At 44.7% G+C, this 25,276-nt stretch overlaps 3 protein-coding genes across 6 annotated transcripts in view; 2 read left to right on the forward strand and 1 right to left on the reverse strand.

Annotated features, from left to right (window-relative positions):
* Window positions 1-5,041, forward strand: part of SMAD3 (SMAD family member 3) — a 68,444-nt gene extending 63,403 nt beyond the window's left edge. For both annotated transcript variants that reach the window (XM_069026253.1, XM_069026252.1), the window contains exon 9: window positions 577-5,041. In XM_069026253.1, the coding sequence (XP_068882354.1) occupies window positions 577-700 (124 nt within the window). In that variant the 3' untranslated portion in view covers window positions 701-5,041. The remainder of the gene's footprint in view (window positions 1-576) is intronic.
* Window positions 5,042-8,409: 3,368 nt separating this feature from the next.
* AAGAB (alpha and gamma adaptin binding protein) lies at window positions 8,410-25,234 on the reverse strand. The gene is made up of 10 exons (XM_069026251.1): window positions 25,131-25,234; window positions 19,600-19,790; window positions 18,997-19,093; window positions 18,225-18,314; window positions 15,892-15,975; window positions 10,959-11,041; window positions 10,459-10,552; window positions 9,673-9,777; window positions 9,355-9,404; window positions 8,410-8,829 (listed from the first exon to the last, which is right to left on the reverse strand). Exons 1-10 carry the CDS (start codon window positions 25,204-25,206, stop codon window positions 8,752-8,754), a joined length of 948 nt encoding a protein of 315 aa, XP_068882352.1. The 5' UTR covers window positions 25,207-25,234; the 3' UTR covers window positions 8,410-8,751.
* IQCH (IQ motif containing H) overlaps window positions 11,049-25,276 on the forward strand; it is a 67,700-nt gene continuing 53,472 nt past the window's right edge. For all 3 annotated transcript variants that reach the window (XM_069026246.1, XM_069026249.1, XM_069026248.1), the window contains exons 1-2: window positions 11,049-13,697; window positions 23,950-24,049. The gene's annotated coding sequence lies outside the window, so the exon portion shown is untranslated. The remainder of the gene's footprint in view (window positions 13,698-23,949; window positions 24,050-25,276) is intronic.

A 25,276-nucleotide genomic window follows, 5' to 3' on the forward strand; every position in this document is an offset into this window, starting at 1 on the left:
TGGGGTCTGGCCTCAAGGGGAATGACAGACGCGAGGGGAACAGGGATTTGTGCAGGGGAAGGTCAGAGTGTGGCGAACTCTGGCCCAGGAGGGCCCATGGATACAGGAGGGAGTCTGAAGGGCTCAGGGTGAGCTCTTCCCAGCACTTCCACGTTCTACTGAAACCCAAGGATACAACAAAAAGTGAACACCCTTGTCCTGTGCATAGGGAAACTGAACATATTTGGTGAACACTTACCTTGCTGTCTAACTAGGATAGGTCTGCAGAGGAAAAACGAAGGATTTTGCTTAGATCAACACCTTCCTGTCCCTTCAGGGAATCAGCTGCCTGTTCCCAGGAATCTGAGCAGTAAATAGCGAGTTGCTCCTCTGGGATCATAACAAATGTGAAGGGACAAGGTGGGTTTTTAAACGAAGCCAGCAGCACAGGCCAGAGGCTGTTCCGGAGGAGAGACGTTCCTTTGGCCAGGATGGTTGTGTAAGCAGGAAGGAATGCTCAGGAGTTTGAAACCTTTTACATTTGTCAAGTTCTGTCAGTCACATTTGTGTTGTTCTGTGTTCTCTCCCCCCTGGCAGGAGGCAGACTGTGACCAGCACTCCCTGCTGGATCGAGCTGCACCTCAATGGCCCCTTGCAGTGGCTGGACAAGGTCCTCACACAGATGGGCTCCCCCAGCATCCGCTGCTCCAGCGTCTCCTAAGGAAACTTCTCCTGGGGGCCCGTGGGGGGAGCAGAGACTCTGGAAAACCCTTAGGGAAAGGCATAGTAAACAACTCCCCAGTTATTCAAGTGATGAGAAAAAATCTGCTTCAAAAAAAAAAAGTGGGTTTTCTTTGTTTTGTTGTTGTTTTTAAATACCCATTTAAGCCACTTCCACTGAAACTGTCGGCACTTTGGTTGGGATGCTCCGGGGCCGCTGCAGTTGGAATTTGGAGCTGGAGTTTGTGAGGATAAAGAGCTGGATTTGTTTCAGTGGAGAGCAGGCAGTGCCCGCCTGGCTCTGGGCTGTGTGAGCGCACAGGAGCCATCTCAGCTCCCAGGAAACTTTCCCTTTCCCTCACACAAATCCAGGCTCGGGTCCTGCGGCATCCCAGGAACACCAGAGCCTGTGGGACTCCAGGATGGCAACACCAGACCCCATAGGACTCTGGGGTGGCTCCTGCTCATGCATTCCTTCACCATCCACCTGATCCACACCTGGCACTGGAGCAGCACGGGGGGAAGGAGGCATTTCAAACACCCAAAAGAACGAATTCCCCCAGGAATGTTCCAAAAAGGAAGGAATTTCCCACACTGGACTGCCAGCAAGGAGGCAGAGCTTTGCCTGGTGCCCGAGGGATGATGCCCTCTTGGATCAGCTTGGATTCACAAGGAGCAAAAAGCCCAATCTGAGGCTCTTTCTGGTGTTGCTGCAGTGATTTTTGACTGGAGCTGCTCCCAGATGGACAATTGTCCCGTGGGGAGCCCTGCCTGGAGCAGTTAAAGCTCTGTTCTCTGCAGTCTGTTTGCATTAACTACAGCGAGTCTGGGTTGTGTTTTCCCAGTCTCTGTCTCTCCCAAAGCCTGAAGGGCTCCGTGGGCTCCGTGTCCAGGTGGAGCAGGGATGGAATGAGCAGGTCCTGGCTGTCAGTGTGGAGCACCCCTGGAGGGGGGATCCTGTGCTGTCACATGCAACAGCCAGGACATCTCAGACACAACCACCCCTCTGTGTAAAACTTGTTCCAGCTGATGAAAATGCTCTAAGATGTGTTTTTGCCTGGAGAAAATGGGAGAGTGTGTATTTACTTGTATTATAAAATGTTCATTTTAAACATACATGCTCCAGACTGTTTAATATTTTTTTTCCCTGCAGCAACTGTCGTGGCAAACAACTTCCACAACTGGAAAAAAAACCCTTAGCACTTGTTTTTATGGTTCACATTTGCCAAATAAGTCTCATAACTTTGTCAGTGCTGTCCAATTATCTGTTTCTTTATATCTGCAGTGAATATCTTATGCATTTGTGCCAAAATATTAGAGGGGGAGGGGAGAAAGTGATAATCAGTTTCCTATGGAAATCTTTTTTTCTTGTTTTTTAATCTATGAAAGACAAACAAGCTGGATGTGGCTGTGGGAAGGACTGACTGGGATGGACTTGAGGATGGTTTTGATAAAGCTTTAGTCCTGCAAACTTCTGTGCTCCCAGATGTGCATGGGGGCAGCTGTGGGAGTGCCCTGATCCATTGGGGGAACTGATTGGATCAAACACCCACCAGGAATTCCCATGCACCTGCTTTTCCAACTGCTTGTTCTTCTGAGACCTCTGCCAGCCTCTCCTGGTTTGCCAAACCCCCCACTTCTGGAGCCGAGAGGATGAGATGCCACCGAAACAGATCCCAGAGGCCACAGCTTCTACTTGAAATGCAGATGAAGGGATGGATTAGGGAGTTTCCTTCCAGAAACAAGAAATTACCTTTTTTAAACATCTGAAATGTAAATTCTGAGGAAGACTCTCAGTGGTGGACATGCTCCTGATGACACAGGCACTTTGGAATATCCTGTGGCTGAGTGTGGACTGGAGCTGTTCCTGTGCAGCACAGCAGTAGCAGCAGTGGAGGCTTTTAGGATGTTTAATTTGTTAGATTTTACAGTGTGTCTGATCTGAGTTACAGCTCTGACTGCACAGGCTGGGGCAAGGAGAGAGCCATATAAAATAGGATTTTTTAGGGCCATTTACAAAGCAGATCTGTTGTCACCATCAATTGGTTCAGCACTGGTTCAGATACAGGTTTCTAACATAGCTGCAAAGAAAAAATTATCCTGAATTTTGTAGAAATAATTGACTTTTGGCTGCTTTAATGAGAGGGAAAAAATCTGCTCTGTAAAATGGCCCCAGGTTTCCTCCATAAGTGTCTTACTTGCTTATTTTGGTGACAAATGTTGTTGTTGTCCTCAGAATCACAGAGGAATTTGGACTCTGGTGCCTCGTGTATTAACAACAAAAATGACATCTGAAATCCCAGAGCCAGGGTGATGGTGTGAGCAGGAGCCCAGTCTGATCCAGAGGCCACAAGTGGGAACAAATCCCATCTTTGATATGAAGTTTGCACACAGAGTCACCTCCTCACCAACCTGGATTTCCGCTGGGAACCAGAGCTACAGCTCCTTGCTAAAGGATAGTTAATTGCTGACCATTATTAATGGAGGCCTTTTGAAACCCAGCATTCAGATGATGCATAAAAACTTTGGTTAATCTCCCCTCATCATCCCTTAAGTAAAATGACTTCCAGTGGAAAATGTGAGCTGGCCCAGCCGTGCAGTGAGATAAAGGGGAGATTATCTCCACTCCAGTATTAATTTCCTCTCTCCCCTTTGTTTGCTGCTCACTAATTCATAAAAGCTCTGTTGGTTCTGGAGTCACCTTGGAAAGCCCAGCAGAGTCCTGTGCCCTGGACAAGGGAAGGGATGGGCCTGGGGCTGAGGTGAGCCCAGGGATCTTCTGCCCACGCTGCCTTGGAGGGTCACGGTTGCAGAGATGGAGGGAAGTTCCCATTCCTGTGGGCACTAAGGACAGGGATTGGGCTGGGATTGCTGGGGGCAGCAGGGCCCTGAAGGCACAGGAGGCCCTGATTTTTCCTAGAACTTGACTAAAGCAGCTTTGGTGTGGAGCTCAAAGGGATGGGAGCAGCCATGCCCTGGCTCAGATGGCAGCTCCAGGCTGGAATATCCTCTCATTTCATGGCAGGCTTGGCTCGTTTCACCAGGATTTCACCCATTTTTGCTCCTACAGAGTCAGTATCAGGACCTTTGACTCTTCCATGGGTGTAGCTGCACACAGGGGCCTGGCTGCTGGCAGAGGACACCGACGGCCCTGTGCTTTTCCACGGCTGTGGTGATCTGTTTATTAGTAATGTATTGAATTGCAGGTTGTATTTTGTGTTAAGCTTGTCTTAGAAGTAATCCAGTGCTGCCCATTTGATTTAATCTCCAGCAATCAGTGTGCATATGCACAAAGATGGAGAAATCCCATCATAAGGCGTTTCCCGGGAGCTCTGGCTGCCCCTGAGTGCCAGGAAAAGGCTGAGGGGACCCCTGAGTTACTCTCAGTTTCCTCCCCCTTGGATCAGCATAGTTGAGCCCTGCAGGACTCCTCTGCTGGGTGAAGGGTATTCAGGACTCATCTCAAGCACCAAGTGGTGTCACCTGTGCCTTGAGCTGCTTCCTGACTGGAAAAGCAGGAAGAACCCAGCTCAATGAAGGACTTCAGCCATATCACAAAGCATCCAGGAGCTTTCCTGGTTCTCTGAGGTACTGGGCAGGCAGGAGGATGGAATTTCATGGATATGCTAAGCTAGGATGAGAACCAGGCCCTCCCTAGTGGTGGCCCAAGCGATGTGGTTGAGAAGTTCAATGTTTTTTACTATGTACATGCTTTTGTATTTATGTGTCTTTCTCGAATATTCAGATGAATCCAGTATTTAATTTTTAGCAGAAGGGGTAATTAAGGACTCAGAGCATTAAATCTTCTATCTGCTCTTTGCTGATGATTGCTGGAAATGAGGAGTTTGTGATGTGAGAACAGAGCTGAGCACAAAGTCCCCCGAGCCCTTGGGAGCCGTGGTGCTGCTGCTGCACCAAGTCAGGGTCTCAGACGGGCCCTTTGTGCTCCTTGGGGCTTGATGAGGCTTTAAAAACCAAAAACTGTTCCTCCAGAACTGGCTGGGTCATCTTTGCCCCCTCCAGGCCTGTTTGGTTCCTCTTGTGCTCCCTCCACACCTGGTGGGTTCATCTCGTGCTCGCTGCAGCCCATGGGCCCCAGGGCAGCCCTGCAGTTTCTGTGCTGGGACACCCCCAGCTCTGTCCCTGGATGATCCATAGGAGCCTGTTTGTGTTTAGTTTAGAGTTCTTTCCCGACTGTCCATCCCTGCCCAGCTGTGCCACCTCTGGCTTTCCCTGGCAGCATTACTGCGTTTGTTACTGTCCCATGTATGCCCTCCCCTTCCCATGTGAAACTGTAAGGTCTGTTTTTGACATTTTAATAAACTTTGATTTGAAAACTGAGGCTCATGAGCACATCAGGCTGTTGCAAGAATGTATTTAAGGACCCAAACTGACAATTTGGGGTGTTGCCATGACAGGGAACTGGGACACAAGCAGCATCTTTAGGTTTGTGTAATGAAGGTCATTCCCAGTAATGCACCCAAGAGCTCAGTGACAGGTAAGACCTTTGTTCTTTTTACAGCCAGGACAGATATATTCAAGAATTTAAAGCCAAATGTATTAAAAAAAAAATTTAAAAATTGTATTTAGTTTTTTTTAACTGACAGTACTCAAGGGTGAGTACAAGTGGAGTTCTGTGCTCCAAGGATTTATTGCCCAGTTGCTGGAGAAGTCAGACATAGCTGAGCATTCACATGTTCAAACTGCCACTGGAATTCCACCATAGGGCTGGGAGTTAGGAAACTCTGGTATCAGCTCAGGAAATTGGGGAATTCTCTTAACAGCTCAGGAGAGCAGGAGCTGCAGAGGAGCATTCACTGCTCAGTCCTCAGTGTCCTGTCACAAGCAGACCCTGAATTCCTGCGGTGTCTCTGTGTGGAGGAGCTGCAATTCCGTGCTGCAGACACGAGTTCAGCCAATAAATCCTGAAGAAAAATCTGAGATTCCACCCACCTGCTCCCTGATAAGCCATTCCATGGCTGCATTGTGATCCTAGTGGTGAAGTTTTCCTGATTAATCCCCAGGCAGGATTTTTGGCTGTCACTCCGTGCTGAGCTGTGGTCTCCACAGTGATGCCGCTGCCCCTGTGGCCACTCCCAGGGGCCGAATTCCAACAGCCCCATGGATGAGGGTGGGTGGGGCAGGTGCCATCCCGGGGCACAGTGACAGATCCCTGGCATCCCATGGCCTCAGAGCGGGCACTCTCCGAAGAGCCCGGGGAAGGAGCCAAGGCACACCACGATCCGTGCTGTGAACTCCTCACAGCCCTCCTAGGGTTTCACTGGAATTCTCTTTTTTTGGGTTGTTTTTCCTGATAGGATTTACGAGAACACTTTTTCCACTCTGGTTTCCAACAATGTGGTAATGAAGGGTCTCGTCCAGGCTTTGTGCTGGGGGTGCCAGAACTCGAGAGCGCTGCAGTGAATCCATGCTGAGCTGGGGGCTCTACTGGGTGTCACCTGGAGACACCACAGATTCCAGTATCCCAGTCTTTCCCACTGGAAATGGGAAATGGGAGGAATTAAAAATCTCAAAGCCTCAGTCAAAAGTAAGAGTGAGCTGACATTGCCTGGAATTTGTAGTTCAGGCCAAAGCTGGGTGACAGGGGTTTGTTTAGTGGCAGGAAATCTTTGCCATCCCAGAGCTTCACCTGCAGTCTGGCCTGGCCAGTAACACTGGAATGCCTGAGCTGGGAATGCCAGCCCAGGACTGGGAGTGCTGGAGCAGCAACCAGTAATTCTGGAACTGGAGCTTCCCACCTGGGACAAGGATGTCAAACCTGGAGGTGCCCCTGCCCATGGCAGGGGTGGGACTGGGTGGCCTTTAAGGTCATTTCCAACCCAAACCTCTCTGGGATTCTGTGGAAACCAGCTGGGAATTCTTTTGTTGTTGCTACACAAAGAGAAACTGAGTGACAGACACAACTTTGCTTTTCCACTAATGCCCCTTTTATTCATTTCTGTAACTTCTTACTTTGTGAAGAAATTCTGTAGCCAAAACCGAAGGGTCTCTTCAGAAAAAACCCCAAACCACCCACAAAAAATTAACCACCAGCAAAGAAATCTTGATTTTAAAGCACAACACAACACTCTCAAAGGATCATTACTTTCCAGTGTCTCCAGCCACACTTCCTGCCTCCATGATTTCTCCCCCTACAAACAAGACACGTATTTATAATAAAAACATGTTTAAAAGAGTTCTGAATATGGGAATGAGCTGCTGTTACCTCATAAAAAGGCAGCAAAGCACTGGGTTTTAATTGATATGATCTCATTAAATTTAAATAGTCACATCTCTATCACATGTCTAAAGAATGGGTTTATAAAGTGTCCCAGTCCATTGTTTTCTTCACTGCCTCAACTCCATTCCCTTGGCACTTTTGCCATTTATCACCATTGCACAACAAAGATTTAGAAAGGGCAGAAAGAAGTCTTCAACTATCAAGAAGCCAACATGGAAAACCATTCCCTGCTTGGAATGAGCCACCTTCAGGTCTTTATGACATTCTCTGTGCTGGGAAAAAGAAAAGAATGGGAGAAGGCAGAGTCATGGCAAGGCCCAGCAGCTGGTTGGGAAGAGGTGTCCCTGGCAGGTGTTTCCTCAAATGTCTCTGTGTATTCCAGGATATTTCTTCCCAAACCAGGTGTTTTACCATGGGGGAGCTCCTGCTCAAGCTGTAGCTGAGGAACACTTTCCAAACTGCCAATGAGGCTTCAGTCCTTGTCCTTAAATGCTGCCATTTCAACCCTGGAAATGATTCCCAGCATTCCAAGAAACTCATTATTTACATTCACCTTTGCTTCATCATAAAAGAAGAGACAGTGAATTCAAGGACCACTGTGAAAGTGCCTCCAGGATGTAAAGCCATCTGATAATCGATGGCAAACCTGTGTCCTGGGACTTGGGAATTTAGTGGACATTGGAAAAGTTAATGTTGAAATTCCTAACTGAGGGTGCTTAACAGGGTGGATTTTCAGATTGATAAGGAAAAGTTCTTGGGGTCAGACCCTTCTGTATGGGAATCTATTGGATCCTCTTCCCACTGATCCACTGACTGTGCTGGTAGCAGAGAAGGAGCCAGGGTGGCATTTCCCCTTTCTCCTCTCACTCCCTCACCAGGCTCCACCTTCCTTCCAGGTCCCTAATTCCAGTGGGTCTGTGCCGTGTGCTGGTGTGGAAGTGATGTGGGCTCAATCCAGGACAAGGGAATTCCCTGTGAGCCCTGGCACCACAGGACAGCCCTGTGTGCCTGATGGACAGGCACATCCAGGGGCACTGAGGGGTTTGGAATCCCAGTGTTGGGAATTTAGGACAGAGCTCCCAGGAGCAGCTCTGTGCATTCTGCCAGGCCTTGCAGAAGGTTTGGGCAGAGAATTCCACCCCAGAGCAGCAGCAAACATCTGGCATTTCATCCCAAGTTTAGTTTCCAGTGGAAATCCAGGGAGTGTGGACAACACCTGCCACTCCAGGGAAGGCCCCCGTCCTTACACAGGCAAAATCCAAACAGAATCCGAGCCCGGGGCCACTTTTAATGGCTTTGGCACTTGGCAGGATGCAGCTCCCAGCCCTTGGCAGAGCATCTCCCACAGGGCACAGTTCAACAACTTCCTCTTCATGGCTCATCAAAATCTGGGCAGTTTGAGCTGGGAGAAGCTCCATAAAACCATCCAGCAGGCCTACAGCTGAAAAGTGGAGTCTGGAATTCAGGAGTCGCTTCCCAGCCCCCAGCCATGTGTGCGGAGATAACTGGGAGCACAACTGTTTATTTAAACCCCAGAGAGGAAATAATAAAAATGTTCATTTGAAAAATGTAAACTCATCCATATCTCCTTGAACCACACACATGTCACCTTCCAAAGTCCTCTGAGAGAGGAGAAAGGAACAGTCAGACAAATCCTCTGGAGCCAGGAGGTGTTGTGGAATGTGGAACATGGGGAATGCTGTCACCAAGGGAAGCAGCTACAGCTAAATGGGGTTTTTGGCAATAGACACTAATTGCAGGGCAGGATCATTCCTTTAGGATTGCTCTGGCACTTCCAGCTACAGAGGAATTCAGTTTTCTTCATCTGAGGAGAGACCTTCAATCTCATCCCTGTCTCCTCCAATTGCCATCCAGAAGGCTTTGGCCACCTACAATGGCAAGAAAGATGGGAAAGGGAGAAAATTCCCATCAAATGACTGGAGATTTTGTATTTCCCATCCAAAATGTAGAAACTGAGCAGCAGCTAAATCTGGCACCCAGGTCTGTAAGAAAAATGCCTCCTCTCTGAGGTTAAGGAATTTCAGCAACACAGAGGCAATGATTCAGGTCATGGGAGGCACCTGTGATACAAAACCTGTGCAAGAACCCCAGTGACTGCAGGAACTTCAGCTCAAAATTCAGAAAGGGGAAAGTCTTTTTCTTATGGCAGTGGGGTGGAATGAGATGATCTTTAGGGTCCCTCTTGCAACCCACACCATTCCAGGATTTTATGCTTTTCTGGTGTTTCAAACTTGCAAGTTACTCAGTTTTTGGGAGATACCTGATAAGTCTTCCCTGGGACTTCATGGCTTGTTCTCACTGCTCTTAATCCAGGAACTCTCCAAAGGTAGGAATGGTGGCTTGGAAAGAACCCCCCCATTTTATGGATTTCCACCCCAATTCCCAAAGCTCACCTTCTCCGCGTGCAGCTTTCTCTGCTCGTGAGGCAGCGTGGCAGCTTTGTCTGTGGGGAAAGAGAGGATTTGGGTTGTGAAGCTCAGGAGTGAGCAGGGACAGAAACACCTCCTGCAGCTGGATTTAGGGAACTCCAAGAGTCAAGATCTGCTGCTTTCCAGAGCATTATCAAGATGAAGGGCAAATGAATGAAAAGAGCAGCTACTTATAAAGGACTTCAGGCAGGAGAAGAATTTGCACAGCTTTCCAACTCACTCCTGCCTCTGAGCCCCTGGAGGAGGTGCCAGAGCTCAAGTCCATCTCTCCTGGTGCATTACCTTTCATTTCTTTCAGCTTTGAGAACAGCCTTTCAAAGTTCTCCAGGTCCCCATCTCTCGTGGTCAGGCTGGCCAGCTCCTGGATGTCCATATCCAGCATGGGATCTGAAATACAGGTTGGTTGAAGAGAAATTATTCTGGTTTATCAGCAGAAAACCAGGATTTTACCAGCTGCAAATCCCATTTGCAAATTCCACTGTCATAGGAGAGAAACTGGTTTACTGATTGCTCATACAGACAAATCATGGCATTGTTACAGTGATGATTAATTTAATGGAAGGAATTTTCCCTGTGAGGGTGGGGAGGCCCTGGCACAGGGAGTCCAGAGGAGCTGTGGCTGCTCCTGGATCCCTGGAAGTGTCCAAGGCCAGGCTGGATGGGGCTTGGAGCAGCCTGGGATAGCAGAAGGTGTCCCTGCTCATGGCAGGGCTGGAATGGGATGAGCTTTAAGGTCCCTTCTAACCCAAAATATTCCAGATTCCATGATTCTATGATACATGGGAGCTCATCTAGTATTTAAGGTTTCTTGCTGATTCCAGAATGATCTGTCCAGAAACAGCCAGAGAGTGAATCAAAGAGTGATGAGACTGTGCTGAAACCACAACAACAAACATTCAGATCTCACATACAGCTGCTAAGAAGGTCCCATCTCCTGGAATGCTGCAATTATTTAAGGACCTCCCCTGGCTCTGGCAAGTGCCTTTATGCCCCACTTTTCCCTGAGCAGAATTCAGGGGCTCTGTGGGCCTGTCCCAGCCAGGTGTGGATGCTCCAAGCAGAGCTCACCTGCAGCACTGTCAAGCTCCAGGTTGTTTGTGCCAGCTCCATCCTCTCCACCATCTGACTGGGATTCTTCCCTGTCTCCTGGGGATGGGTTGGGCTGTCAGGAAACAAAGATATTTGAGTATCCAGTAAGGCGTGAAAACCATCAGCCACAAATCAGGTGCTTCCTGCTTTTACTTCAAAACCTTACACTGTATCTCAAAGTGTTACTGCAAAACCTGTTCCATGAAAAGCCACTTCTGCAACACTGGAAATTGGTGCTGCATTAAGGGATTTTTTAGGAGAGATTTGTTGGGGTTTTTTCAAATAACACCATGAAATGACAGGTTTTGTTTTGCCCAAAATGGGATAATTGGGATATAATCAAACCATCTTGAATGGAGCTTTTAGTGCTCTTTCCTTTGGCTCCGAGACACAGTGGGGAGGTCCCAGCCACCACCCCATGGATGAAGGGCAGGCCTGAGCGAAGAGCAGGAACCAGGAATTCAGGAATTACTGTTTACTTCTGTCTCCAGGGTCTCTTCGCAGCCACGGCTCCTGTTTGCTCCTGCCAACGTGCTGAGGAGACCAAAGCCCTGGGTCCTGTCTGGAAACAAAGCACACAGTGCAAAATTACTGCAAATACTGGGACTGGCCAGGTGGGAGAGGGGAGTATTTCAGGGAAGACACAAAGCACCATGGAAAACTGTGCCAGTGCAGTTGAAAATAGATTTTAAGCAGAAATTTGACATAATCTCTAAGCTTTAAGCTGTGTTAGCAACGTTTACTGCTAAATACTCGCCACGGTTTGTGTGAGCTGCAAGAGATGTGAGATCTTTTCAGTTCTTGTTGGAAGTCTCTGCTCTGTTAGGATCTGAGCTGGTAAATTCCAAACAAGGCAGCTGGGAAAATCCAGAAGCAGCATTTGCTGTTCTTGATGCCCAGGTTTAACCTCCATGGAAAGCAGCACTGAGTTTGGGGCTGGATTCAGGAAAGGCAACGAGAGCCTCTGCTCACACATTGTCCAAACAGGCTGAGCATGACAATAATGGCAAAAAAATTTCTTAAATATCTAATTCAGAACTCCTGGATGGACGTATCCATCAAATCCAGGGTTTCTTCTCACTGCAAGGTGCTCTGGGCTTTCCCCACTGCTGGCCTAGGGTGTATCTCAATGCTACTTTAAAACCCAACTTAAAGAGTGATTTCAAACCTAAACCTAAACAGTCATCTAAGATAGTAAATGTGGTACAGTATTTTAAATTCAAACTGGCTCTATTTTTAAACTTGTTTTATACAAAACTATGTGCATAATAAGTGATGTGATGAGGTGATTTTACTAAGTCAGGTTTTTCTAAGTCATAGCTTATTACTCAGTACAAATGGCCTTGCACTGAGTAGTAAATATTTGCAGTTACACAAGAGACTCAAGAGATTTTTCTGCAAATCTTTGTATTTTAGTTAATGTGAAGTTATTGGACCAGAAATAGCCAGGAAACAATTTCTGCCAGAAGAAAGATTTAATATTACTTTTTAAAAGAAGTATATTCTAAATTATTACACTCATGACTAAGCTCTAGTCTCAACTGTTGAGGTGATGTAATTTTGATGCTCTGTCCAAATTTCCTTGCCATTTCTCCAGACTCCCATTTTGAGGGGTTGGATGTGTAACTGAGCCCACCAGGCACCCAGCATCCAGGTAAACATGGCTCCATGAGAGCATTCCTGAGCCCTCAGTTCCCATTCCCTGCTCCTGCAGCTGATGTTGTCCTGCCCCAGCCCTGGCAGGTATTTGGGGCCACTGGCTCTGCTTTATCCCCTTTTACTGCTTTAAGAGATCCCTGGCCAAAGGGGTGGGAAGAAGTGAATCAGTGCAGCTGAATGAATTCCCTGGAAAATGTTCAGCTGCCACGTGAGAGCCCGTGAAGTCCGTCAGGTCAATTAACAGGAACTGGAGGATGAAAGTTTGGGACTTGCATCCCAAAGCAGTGCAGCTTCCCCAGGTTTCAAGGGGGCTGAGCAAAGAGCTGGCTTTTGGGGAGCTGTAAAGATGGACATGGAGCCAATTTCTGAGTCATCTCAAGCGAGGTTGGACACTGCAGTCCACAATGTCCTGGAGAGAGCACATTCCCACACTGGCAGAGGAGCATTAGAGTGATCTAATCATGGACCTCGTTCATATCTGGGATTGGAGTTTGTCCTGTACAGAAAAATGGCAGTGGCTCCATATTCCCTCCTCCAACCCTACAGAATCTCAGCCAGAATTATTACAAATGTCATCCCTTCCAAAAAACCTGGAATCTACAGCAGGGATCTGTGAACAGCAACTATTTGTCTTTGGATCCATGGTTAGGGAGGAGGTAGACACAACACTTGGTTGCAGGCACACCCTTGAAAAACCCTTCCTATAAACTCCTTTTATTGGATCTAAAAGTTATTTCAACTTCTGGGCGCAATTCAGGAAGTGGGTGATGCCTTACACAGTGTTCTTGTGGCAGCAAAGCCAAAAATTAGCTCATCCCACTTACTGGAAGAGTCAGTGGCTACAATGGAGCCCAGAGAAGCTGTGGCTGCCCCTGGATCCCTGAAGTGTCCAAGGCCAGGTTGGATGGGGCTTGGAGCAGCCTGGGATAGTGGAAGGTGTCCCTGCTCATGGCAGGGGGTGGAATGGGATGGGCTTTAAGGTTCCTTCCCACCCAAACCATTCCAGATTCCATGATTCTATGCTCTGTGTAGTTTCCCAGGTATCACTCATGATGCTTTGAACATGGATTCAGCATGCCCAGATTCCTGTTTCATAGCCAAGTGTTTTCCACTGCCTTTACTTATATTCCTCCAGTCTGTCTCCAGCTGATACATGATGATCCTTAACCATAAAACTGGCATGAACACATCCAAATTCACAATTTGTTTAAATGGCCTCCCTCAATCACATTGACTTGGTAATTAGAGCCAGGCACATTCCTGGCCCCACCTGAGGTAAGCAGCTTCACCTGGGATTTAAGCAAGAAAGAAGCCAAGCAGCCTCTTCCAGAGGGCTGGAAATGGTTTCTCTTTTTGTCACAGAGGCTCTTGTAGGGACAGAGAGGGCAACAGCAGTTTAATACCTTTGTGGGGAGGGAAATGTGTTACCTGGAGAATCACTCATATTCTCCAGCACAAGGGAAAGAAAACTTCCTGAGACTGAAGGGAGCTCCATGGCCTGGAGAAACCAAGAACTTTGCACCAGCTCCAGAAAGGATTTGTTCCTGGGAGACTCTCAGGTAAGACTGCTGCTTTGGCTTTTAGTAGAGATAATGCTGCTTTATTTGCTCACAAAGCATCTGGGATTGGTTACTTGATGTAAACTTGTTTCTAATTCAGCTGTGTTACATTTAATAATTATTTTTATAGATCTGTGTGAGAATGATGCATTTAATGGTTAGAGGAAAAAAAATCTGAAGTTTAAAATGTTAATAGGTGTGTGAAAAAAACTAAAGCTTGAGAAGGATTGTGTTGGGGCTTAACACAATAAAAAAAACAATATGGGTTTAATGTTTGTGCTTCAAAAAAGTTATTCCTGGTCTGCCTGAAAATTTAAATTGTCATGGAAACAGGTTTTTGAATTAAGGCAATGCTGTTGAATTAAGGGTACACCTAACAGTGCTATAAGCATTTGCTACTACACATTTACTACTAGAACTCTTTTACACTCTCTGATAACTCTTCCCTGCATTTTCAACTAGCCAGGAATTGCAGGTCATTCAGTGGAAAAGCTAAAGTTGGACTTAGATGGTAGCCAGTTTCCAGGATCTGGAGGAAGCTGAAAACAAAAGATATGTTACAGGTTGTAAAAAGTTTTATTTTAAGCAAAATGAGCTCAACAATTTCCCTTTGAAGGCACAGTTAGGCTGCAACACCTTCCAAATATAGCTCACTTCCTGAGGGGCTTGTGGTAATACTTCAATGCTGTGTGGGGCTGGTGCTGTGGAGAGAGAAAATCTGGATTTTTCACGGAGTTTGACCTTTACAGAACACACCAGTGATGTGCAGGAATTTCCCCCCCTGTGAAGAACTGAACATGTGACTAAACTCTGCTGTTCTGTAAGGTGGCATCTGCCAAATACGGGAAATATGTTGTTAAAAAACCACTTTTAGCACAAGTGAGATAACTTGACACCCTCTGACAAGGTTACCTGGTTCTCTGCAATGGTTACACTGAATCAGACCCCACCTTAACCTCAGTGCTGATGAGGGATGAGAAATACTCAAAAAGCTGCATTAAAAAATGTAGTTTAGTAATTCTCATCCTGGTTTCCCTGAGTCCCAGCAAGCACCTTGCAGATACCGAAATTAACAGCAGCCTGTCAGTGCTTTAAATCATTCCACAGTTAATTTTGTAGGAAGGGAGAAGCTACAACAGTGGGAAATGGGACATGAGGGAGCAGAAAGGTGTTGGAAGGTTGGTGGTGGGATGAGGCTTTGTGAAACAAGAAATTTAAGGCCAAGCACTCTTTAAGTGTTTCATCTTTCTACATTTCCTGCAGCAGTTTGTGTGATTAGAAAGGTAATTAAAGGTTTTCAAGTAAATGAAAAGATCTACACTTGCAACCACAGCATTTCCTTTTCTGATGATTCTTAGGCTAAAGTGCTTTTTCCAGAATTCTAACTCCACCTGATAATTAGTTTTCGCAGGAAATTATCTGGGGTTGCCCATTTTTTGCACTGTTTTCAAAAAGTTCTGTGGTTTCCATGTACTCAAGTGGGGTATTCTGTAGGACAAAGTCCTTAAATGTTTGACATGGCTCCTTTGCCAAATCTCATCTCTGCACTTGCTGTTCTCCTGGCTAGTTGAAAAGTTTAAAAAACAAAACAAAAATCCCCTACAACAAATGTGGAATTTAACCTTCACTTCTACACCAAACCCTCCATCAGTCTTTAGATCAAGCTGGTAATTATAACCTATTTCCTACTAGAATTTGGTGGAACAAACTTTGGTTTTTCATTGCAGTGTGTAGAATTAATGGAGTATTTAATTCAAATTACTGGTAGAGTGCAAGTTAAAGTAGAGAGGGAACAGGAGCAGATGCTGGAATGGGAGTAAGTTTTACACAGAAATCCTTTCCTGTGAGGGAGGGGAGGCCCTGGTACAGGTGGTCCAGAGAAATTGTGGGTGGAAGTGTCCAAGGGCAGGCTGGATGGGCTTGGAGCAACCTGGGATAGAGGGTAAGATGAGCTTTAAGGTCCCTTCCCACCCAAACCATCCCAGGATTCTATGATAAATCTCACCCACTACCTATGAGTTCATCAGGACATCAAGGGACAATGAATGCCTGAACCTTCCTATTTGACGAGGAAGGTTCCAGAGTGCTCCAGCTGTGTCTGTACTGGTGCAGGAGCACTGCAGCTGCTTGATTTTAACTCCTGATAAAAACTCCCAGCCCTGCAGATCTCGGGGAGAGGCCCTGTGGCACCTACCACTCTTCATGACCACGTTGGACCACACGTTGGCATTCAGGGCCTGCACAATGCGCTTCACTCCGGTGGACTCGGGGAAATCATCTGCACCAAAACACAAAGAATTGCACTCCTAGAAATGGCTCTAAAAACCATGACATGCCTCCAGAGGTGGGGCTGAAAGCCTGTCCTATCTTCTCACAATCATACATTCTGCTTCTGGTACAAAACACAGATTTTTCACCTCTGCTTCAGGAGAGGCCAAGTAAATCTAAATTAATGCCTCACTTCTTGGGCTGAGCTTCCAGGTACAATGAACTGTGAGCTCAGCATTTTGGAGATACCTAAATTTTTTTTGTTAAATATTTAGCAGGGGGCCTACATTGTTAAGTAATATCTGAGTAAATTTCATTGGAACAGACAAGGAACTTAAACCTCTTGCCCCAAGATCTTTTACAATGCTGTACAGCATAAAAATAGATATTAGAATTACTTTCTATTCCTTTAGAAAGTAAAGAACTTGAGACACCCATTTAAAAAAGGGTGCAATGCTTGTAAAAAATGGAAAGGAATCTTGTAAAGCTGTCCCCACAATATCTATGTCCGAATGTTCCAGTAATCCTAGGAATTACAGTAACTTGAAAGACCAGGGAAAGCATTATTCAGATTTCAACTTATTTACTAAATAGATCTGACACCACTTTGTATCAAGTCAGTTTTCCCATTTCCTCGGTTTAGTCAACTTCCCATGTTTGTGCAGGTTGACAAAGGGAAAAAAAAACCCCGAACAATCCTTTGGATACAAAAATGTGATTGTTTAGAAATCAAACTCAAGTGACTCAGGGACAGGTGCAGTAATTGAAACTGTCTTTAGAAATGAATTTAAGGCTGAAATCAGATTTTTTGCCCTCTGTGATGCCACTGTTTGGTTTGGTATCAGAGTCATTATCAAGAGCCTCAGTTTGGCGCTCTTGTCCTGACTGTACAAACAACTGACAGTGAGTCAAAACAAAAGTTCCAGTTTATTTGAGATGAGCTGCCTGAAATGTCAGAATTTCGAACAGAGATTGGCTCAGTGTGTTTACAGCATCTGTTGTGCCTTTTGTAACTCACCCAGAATGTTTGTGGGGTAAATAAGTTACTCACTGGAACACAGTTCCTCCTCTGCATGAGTCACAGTGAATCAACTACCCAACAGCTAGGAAAGAACATGTATCCTAATATTCCCAAAATTAGCATCCTGAGTTGTTATTATTCCCATTATTTAAATGGTAAAGAGCTTGTTCTTTATAACAATTATTCAATAGAAAAAATAACTTGATTTAAGGTTACTAATTTTTAAAGCATTTAGTATTTGTTTAGTCTAAGGGGTCTTCACTTCTGATTTTCCTGGTTTCTGTGAATGAAAAGTGTATCCTGCCCCCTTGACTGGAAAAAAAAAAATAAACACTTTTAAAGGCGTGGTGGGGGGAGAGGGAGATTTCTCAGCTACTTAAGATCCAATTTTAGTAGGCTTTTAAAGGGGGAAAAGGGGCGAGGATGTGTTCTAGAAGAGGATTTCACAGTGAATTATTTTTGGTGACAGCAGTGTGCTTGGAGAACCTGAAACAGAGCAAATGTTAGTGACTAATTCCACTCCAACCTGCAAATGCACACAGTTATCTCATTTTGCTGCAGAGAGGTAAGGTGTAAACACTTTTTTGTATCACTGAAGTGAGGAGATAAGGCTTATGCTGATAAGGCTGTCAGGAAATGCACAGTCACTTTTCAAGAGTGGAACATCACACTTCTAACTTTTCTTACTGGGTTTGGTTTTTTTTTCAAGTTATAAATGTATGGGCAGCCAGTGATTCTGAAACTGGTTTATTTCCTGTGTAACAGCTCATGTTGCTCTGAAATGTTTTTAATAACCTGCCATTTTCAGGCTATCATGTCACTGTTTATACCAAGAGAGGATAGATAGTATAAAATAGTTTTCAAGTCTTTAAAACAAGAATTTTTCCGCCCTTATGCATAAAAACGGTTCTTTAGATTTATTTTCTAAGTGGAATATAAACTTCTGATGTATCAATACAGTCCTGGTGGCAGTGCCAGAAAAAGGAGCAGATATTATTTTTACGTAGGTGCTACATAAACAGCAGCTGGATTTGGGAGGAGACAAATGGAATTTCTCAGAGGAAATAACCTCCTCCTCCTCCTGACCTTTAATAGCTGAGACTAAGCCCCACCAACTGGGAGCATTCCATGCCGTAATCATGTGGCACATAAACAATTGTAAGGGGCATAATTTTATTTAGAAGATATTTTTGTGCACTTTTTCATTCTCAAAATTTCAAGAGAAGCAGCAGACCTACCATCCTCATCAGGCAGCTCCTCAGGGCTAAGTTCTACCAGCTCAAAGCCATGCTTGATGCACCATTCTTGAGCTTTCTGTCTGTTTACACCTAAATTGGGAGACAAAAATGGGTATTAAACATGCCAGTTTAAGACAAATGCCAGCATATTTATCAGAATATTTAGCTGTGTTTTATTCCCTCAAAGTTGTTTGCTTATTCTGGATTGTATGGGAAAGTGTAGAGTAGCTGGCGTGGATCCTCCCTCCATTCACTGTGGATTCCAAAAACAGAGTTAAACTTCTCCTTAGGAGAAGGAATAGAATCAAATGGTTTTGGAGAGGATACCCACAGGGCCATGTAAGTGTGAATGAAGACTTCTGTTAACTCTGGGTTTGACAGTGAATTAAACTGCAGGGACACATCTGTATCTCACAGCTTGCTGTTCTTTAGAACCAAAGCAAATGTGTGTGTTCAATGTCCAAATGGTCAAAAAAATGGAATTAAGCAACCAAGTCCTCCCCATTTTTCAGCAGGCTGAAGCACATCCAGCAGCAGGAATGCCTTTGCATTGGCTCACTGAGCAAGCTGGTAAAACTCTGATTCAGCTTTAACCACAACCTGCTGAAGGTTTCTGCTCCTGCTCCCCAGAGTCACCTGGCTGTGCTCTATCAGCTCTCCAGGCCAGTCTCACCCACACATTCTGAGAAGTGATTGTTGATGTAATTAGAAAGTCAATTATTATGCAGGTTAATGGCTCTAAGTGAGGATGGAAGTTCTTTGGGTCTCCTACCATTCTCAGACACTCTGTTACAAACCAGGATCATCACTTCTGGCAGCCACTCTTCTGTCAGGGGAAGCCATTCAGAGACACCATCCAGTCCAGTTTTCTAAAAGGGAAAAGAAAAGTATTCTTTGGAATACATCCTACAATACTTTAGTTTTTAACATATTAGAATTGAATTATTTAAAGAAATAGGCTTTTTTTATCTCAGCCTTTCTAGTTTCTGCTAAACCAGTTTTCACTGCTGCTCATTTAGTAGAAACAATTTAGGGTAAAATGCACAGAATTTTATGTTTAGCTACCTAAATCCTGGCTATCTTAAAGGAGCCTTTAAGAAGCAGCACCAGCTAGGAACAAAGCTGGAGATGGTGAGCTGGAAGAGGATTTGCCATAGTGGCATACTGAATCCTGAAAACCCCTCTTCCAGTTGGAGTAGAGGAGTAAGAGAGAAGGAAACCAACTACTGTTAGCTGGGAAATTGAATATTGATCTTCTGCCAATTAACAGAACAGCCTAAAGGGGAGAGATGGAGAAACTGATTTATGGTTATCACTGTGATAAGGCAGCTACATGACAGAGATAAAGTGAGAGAATGAAGCAGAAGAGCCTTACTATTGTGCTGTCAAAGTACACAACAAATGCTTGAACAGACTCAGCAATCTCTCCAGTCACATGGAAGGTGTTTGGGACGACACAGAAGTGGATATCTGCTGAATAATATTTGTTATCTATTGTCCAAGGGTAAAAATTCACTCTTCCACTTGTAATTGCACCTGCAGTAAGGTCATCTTTTCCTGTGATACCTGTAGGAGAGAAGTTTAATGAGGAGGATAAAACCAGCATCAAGAACTTAATTTGTCTAGAAAAGTACAGTGCCAATGCAGATCCATCTTTACTTGAGTATATACTCAAGATCTTTAAAAATTCAACTCAATTTGTTACTCTGTCCTAGATTTTATTGCTTAGCTTTCAGAGAGTTTGCTTTCTAGTTTTTAATATAAAATATGGCACAGAAGCTGCAGAAAGCCTTTTGTTTTCCTGCAAATGCCTTTTCAAGTGTTAATTCAAACTTAGTACCTGTAAACATGATGTATGGAGAGAAAACCTAAACTTTATTACAACCCTTGCATGCTCATTGAGATGTAAAGAACTGTTTAACTGTGACCAAAACCTGAAGGTAACTAATGAGAAAATAAACCCAGTTCCTACAATTCTATTGTAATTCCCATTAAATTCCATGTAGGAGTTCAACAATTAAAAACCAAGGCAGTGCTTTGCTCAGGTGCTGTCAAACACTGCCCTTCAAGGCAGGAACCTTCCCAGGAACACTCCTGGAGCTGAATTAGAGTTGGAAGCAGAGCATCCCATTATACCTTGAGGGAAAGGCCAGGATATCTTGTTCAGGCTGGATGAACTCATGGACACTTTGAAACACAGGTCAATTATTTATAAAATGGACTGAGTCATCTAGAATTGCCTTGGGCAGCAGAAGAGTTAAAGAATAAAGTACATGGTTTTTCAAGGATTTGTATTTTAAGGCACTGAGAGTTCCTGGAGCTGCTAGAACAGGCTGTTCCCCAAATAGTCTGGAGATGAATTTGAATTTATCTGTATCTTATTAGCAAAAAGACAGGAAAACCTCCTTGCCAAGGTTGCAATGATTTTTACAACTAAACTGCAAAGGCTGAGAAATAGATCTGGTCAATGAGCACAGGGTACAAGGCAGTGAGAGCTGTAAACCAGGATTATTTGCAGCCCTGAAGAGCAGACAGGGAATCTGAGGGAGAAATGTGACCTTGGAAACAGAAACCTGCAGCCATTTCCTACTTAAGAGGATGAAACAGGAGTCTCCTCTCTGGGTTTCTTAAAATAAAAAGTGCCACGTCTAAATGCTTTTTCCAGGTTCATGTTTTGTTTTATTTTATTTTAATTTGCATGGCAATCGTTTTCTGAGTAATTGGGCTTTAATCAGAAGATATTCCACACTAAGATTATCCACATCACTTTGGAGCTGGGGGACAATGATCCTGAGTCACTACCAAACAAATCTGGATTCTGGGATTTGTCTTCTCAGATGTTTTGAATATGATATAAATTTCCCTTTACCAGTGTTTTGAGAGTTAAAAATAAGTAACTAAATAACAATCAGGCTAAGCTAACAGAATTACAAGTCAATGCCACAACAAACTGAGAACAGGAGTCCACAGAAATTACTGAAACCCAGAAAATCAGCAGTAAGACTTAAGGAGGAAAGAAAAGACTTAAGGAAAGAAAATCTGCTCAAAAGTCACTTGAGTCAGTCACCCAGGCAAAACAAAGCAAAAGAACTTTTATAAAAGATTTTCAAAAGCTGATATGAATTTCACATTTGCTTTTTGAGTGATAATTTTTTTAGAAGAGTTCATGGACAAATTAAGGTCTCAAAGCACTGCTAGAATGACGCCATTTCCTATTACCTGCTACTTGATCCTGTATTTTAAGGGGTTTTCTTTCATCCCATTGTGCTGCTGATTACCCATCCTTCATCCTGAGATTTTGCCAATTTCCTGTGAAATTTCTCTCCCAGTAAAAATTGATGTTGCACACTAAACTCAAAGGGCTTCAGGAACTTTGTGAAAGGATTCAGACTTGCTGTGTCTCAGACTGCATGTGGGGTTGTAGGAAATCACTGCACAACAGCCTGATCACTCCTGGCAGGAAACTGAGTATCTTGTCAGGAGTTCTCTCCCAAAAAAAGTTACTTGGAGCAATTGGATTTTGGTCTTTAGAGTAAACAAGCAGAGACTACAAAAGAAATACACACTGCAACTCAAACTGAGTTCTCATTTGACGCAGGAATTAGTTTTAAGGGTTATATTTACCACCCCAGCATTCCAAAAATTTCTTTTCAAGACACCCCGGATTTTAATTAAAGAAGGAAATTCAGCCAGAATACCTTGGTATCTAATTTAGAGAGTACTGATCAGAATAAACTCCTAGAAAATTAATATGGCAAAAGGAGGTGGCTTGTTCAGCTTATGAGTAACTTATGAGTGAGTTAATATTAAACTGCCCAGCCATTGAAAGTGTCAGTGGTTTGCCATGCAAAGAGCCTGGAAAACCAAGTGAGTCACTGTGTGACCACAACAGGAGCGAGGCTTGGGCTGGGCCTCCCTGAGAGCACCAGCAGCTCTCTGGATGACAGGAATGCAAACACTCTCCAGCTGCAGCACCACTACAGAGCTCTAAAAACACACATGGAAAAGTTCATGGCACTGACAGAGCTGCTTGGTGTCACTCAAAAACAGGGTGTAGAGCTCAGGGTCCCCTGTGAAATCCTGTGACTGCTGGACACTTATTTTACTGAAATAATGGTCCCAGTGTTACCCGTAACTGCTGAATCCAAATGGAGACATCCTGGATTTGTGTCCCACACTGTATAGAAGCATTTGGAGCAGCAGAAGCTCTACAGGGAATTATTTGAGGCCATTTTTGGCTGCTCCAGCATCATCCTGGGTCATTACCTCCTGCAGCCTCCACAAAGCCCTGTACCACACGAAGAGCACCACATTTGCTGGGTAATTCCCCTACTCCAGCTCACCCCATGACTGATTTTGCCTTCTTTCTATCAGAAAACCATTTAACAAACAGCAAGTTTGTTGAGTTACTGACTCAGTCTAGTAGCTGATCCTTCCTGGTGTCACATAGCTCCAGGAACTTCCAAACTTCTCTGGAATCTGTCCAGAGGAAAAGCTTTCATTGCTTCCAGGCAGTCAGTCACTGGCTTATATTTTTCAGCAAGTTCATTAGTTGTGTCCCTTCTTCACTCACAAGTATTTATAATTTTTAATAAAGCAGACCATAGTTATGACCAATACTTTTGGAAATGATTCTCAGCTATTTATATAAATGTCTGCTCATTTTACTGACTTAAACATTGACTTTTAATTTCATATTCTTACATGTAGGCAAGATAATGATTTTGAAAACAAGAGAGGACATGACAATATTGTAAAATCTCACATCCCTCCCCATTTTTAATGCTGACTCTTACTAAGTCTTCTGAAAGTGCAAATACTTTTGAAAAACAGGAGTTGAAGACCAGAAATAACTGTTCAGAAGAGTTAAATAATCAGAGAACCAGATGCAGCTCTCCTGCAGTAATTTCCCTGTTCTCATACCCAAGTGCTATTTAAGCACTTCTAGCACATTGTGTGTCTCGTAATAATTTTTTTTAATTATTACAACTTCTTTTTGCAGGTTTTTTTTTCCCAAGTGGAGTAAGATATTGACCACCCTTCATAGTGTTTTTCAGACTGAATAAACACTGTAAGAACATAATGCCCTAAATGCTCTCAAATGCTCAGTTGTCAGGTACACGGAGTAGTTCCCACATTCTGGGCCTTGAGAGCCACCTGGTGGAATAAACCATAAAAAATACTCCTAAAATTACACCAAGGACTGAAGAGAACCCAAATATGCTGGAGGGGGGGAGGGGAGTGGTAAAAATCCAAAAAGAGAAGCAAGAACAATCACATGAGATAGTATGAAAACTGAACCAATCTTATTTGCTGTTTTAAGCTGTGATAAATATATCACAATAATAACAGACATATCTATGCTGAGCACTTTAAATAGCTTTGTTTGCCCCAGTACTCCATGAATTAAAGCATTCAGAGCACCCTACTGAGACCTGAACAAATAAAACTACATCTAGCGAAAGTACCATCAACTGCTTCTCGTCCTCAAGCCATTTTCTATTTAACAGGATGAAAACCCTAGAAAAAATCTTGGAATTGGCCTAAAAAGTTCTGACAGGCTCTTTCACCCCACCACACCCTTCTCACTGCTGCCCTGTCCATGCCAGTGTGTCCTTGAATGTTTTATAGTCTGCTGGATCTGATTTCATTTCACTTGTTATACAAAGGAAGGACTTAAAATGCTGATGGCATTTATTTTAGCAAATGCTGCTGTTTCTTTCAGGAGGATTTTAATGTCTTAATGTGAAGTAACCCAATCAGAGGACACACAGACAAGATTCCAGTTTTGGTACCAGGAACAGTGGAAGCTGAGACATTTCAAAGTGAGTACCAGTTAAAAAAACCTGAACTTAAATTTTAGGGCTTTCTCAGATTAAATAACTTTTTGCTTACCTACCTTTTCTACCGGTTTAATTTCGCTGTGTAAAATAATCAAAGGGGAAACCCAGAGAAACCCTGAAGAATTCCTTCCAATTTGCTTATACCTTCCTTAAAAATAAGCAACTACTACTACTTCTTTGACAGAGGAGCCTTTGACTGCAGACCTTGTACTGTTGTTTTTGTTTCAAAATGTGCTTTAATGAGGTGGAGGGAGCCAGTTCTCAGGGGGAAGCCCTGTGCTTGGTGAGATCCTAAGCAAGAATTGCTCAGAAAGAGGTAAAAACAAATCCAGAGAAGGGATGAGGGAGTTAAGTTCTACACCTCAGTGTGCACAGCAAACTGTTCAAGCGTTCCCTAAAAACCAGGGCTGTCCTAACATGGGAAACCCATCAAGATCTGAACAGCTTCTTCCTGGAATCCCCCGATCTTAGAATTACCGAAAATTCCACCATGGTTTCCTCTACTATCAGAACTTATTCTTGTGTTCCCTTTTTGAGCCATAAAAATGGCAACTGGTTTCCAGGAAAACCACTTCCTACAGAATGAATTCTATGTACTTGGTACGAAGTGTAATCTGCAATTCTAACAACTGCAGAACAGACAGAATTTTTAGTTTTCCCTTTTAGTCCTTCCGCATTGAGAAATCGATGAATTATTTCCTTAAAGCACTAAGGAGGCTCCTGACACCCTCTGCAAGGGCTCGGGGGCTGCGTGGCCGCCATGGGGCTGGTGCCTGAGGGGAGGATTCAGACCCTTGAGGAGAACTGCGACCTTGATGGGGAAAAATGCGACCCTGAGCGAAGAACTGAGATTCTGAGGGGAAAATCTGGACCGTGAGGGGATGGCGGCGACCCCTGAGGGGGAAAACTGAGACCGTGAGGGGAGAACTGCGATCCTGAGGGGAGAAGAGCCCCCGTGAGGGCCGGGGCTGGAAGAAGCCGCTGCCAGCCCGATTCCCGCGGGCGCGGGCAGGCCGCGGCCCCCGGTTCCGCCCGCTTGGGCGCCGCGGCGGCCCCGACTCACGTTTGACGAGCTCCTCGGGCGCGAAGCCCGCGGCACAGCTGGTGAGCAGCGCCAGCGGCCGCGCTCCCGCCGCCATGGCGCCCGCGCCGCGCCCCTTCCGCCGCGCCGCTACCACCGCTCGCGGGGGGGGTGGCCGGGGGAGGAGC

The sequence above is a fragment of the Aphelocoma coerulescens genome, chromosome 10 (assembly GCF_041296385.1).
Source record: "Aphelocoma coerulescens isolate FSJ_1873_10779 chromosome 10, UR_Acoe_1.0, whole genome shotgun sequence".
Classification (NCBI taxonomy): domain Eukaryota; kingdom Metazoa; phylum Chordata; class Aves; order Passeriformes; family Corvidae; genus Aphelocoma; species Aphelocoma coerulescens.

Coding starts and splice junctions, on each gene's coding strand:
- AAGAB (XM_069026251.1), bottom strand. CDS start 25,206: ATGGCGGCGGGAGCGCGGCCGCTGGCGCTGCTCACCAGCTGTGCCGCG. Junction 9,778..10,458: donor GGAGCTTGACAGTGCTGCAG/GTGAGCTCTGCT, acceptor CCTGTATTTCAG/ATCCCATGCTGGATATGGAC. Junction 9,405..9,672: donor AAAGCTGAAAGAAATGAAAG/GTAATGCACCAG, acceptor CTTTCCCCACAG/ACAAAGCTGCCACGCTGCCT.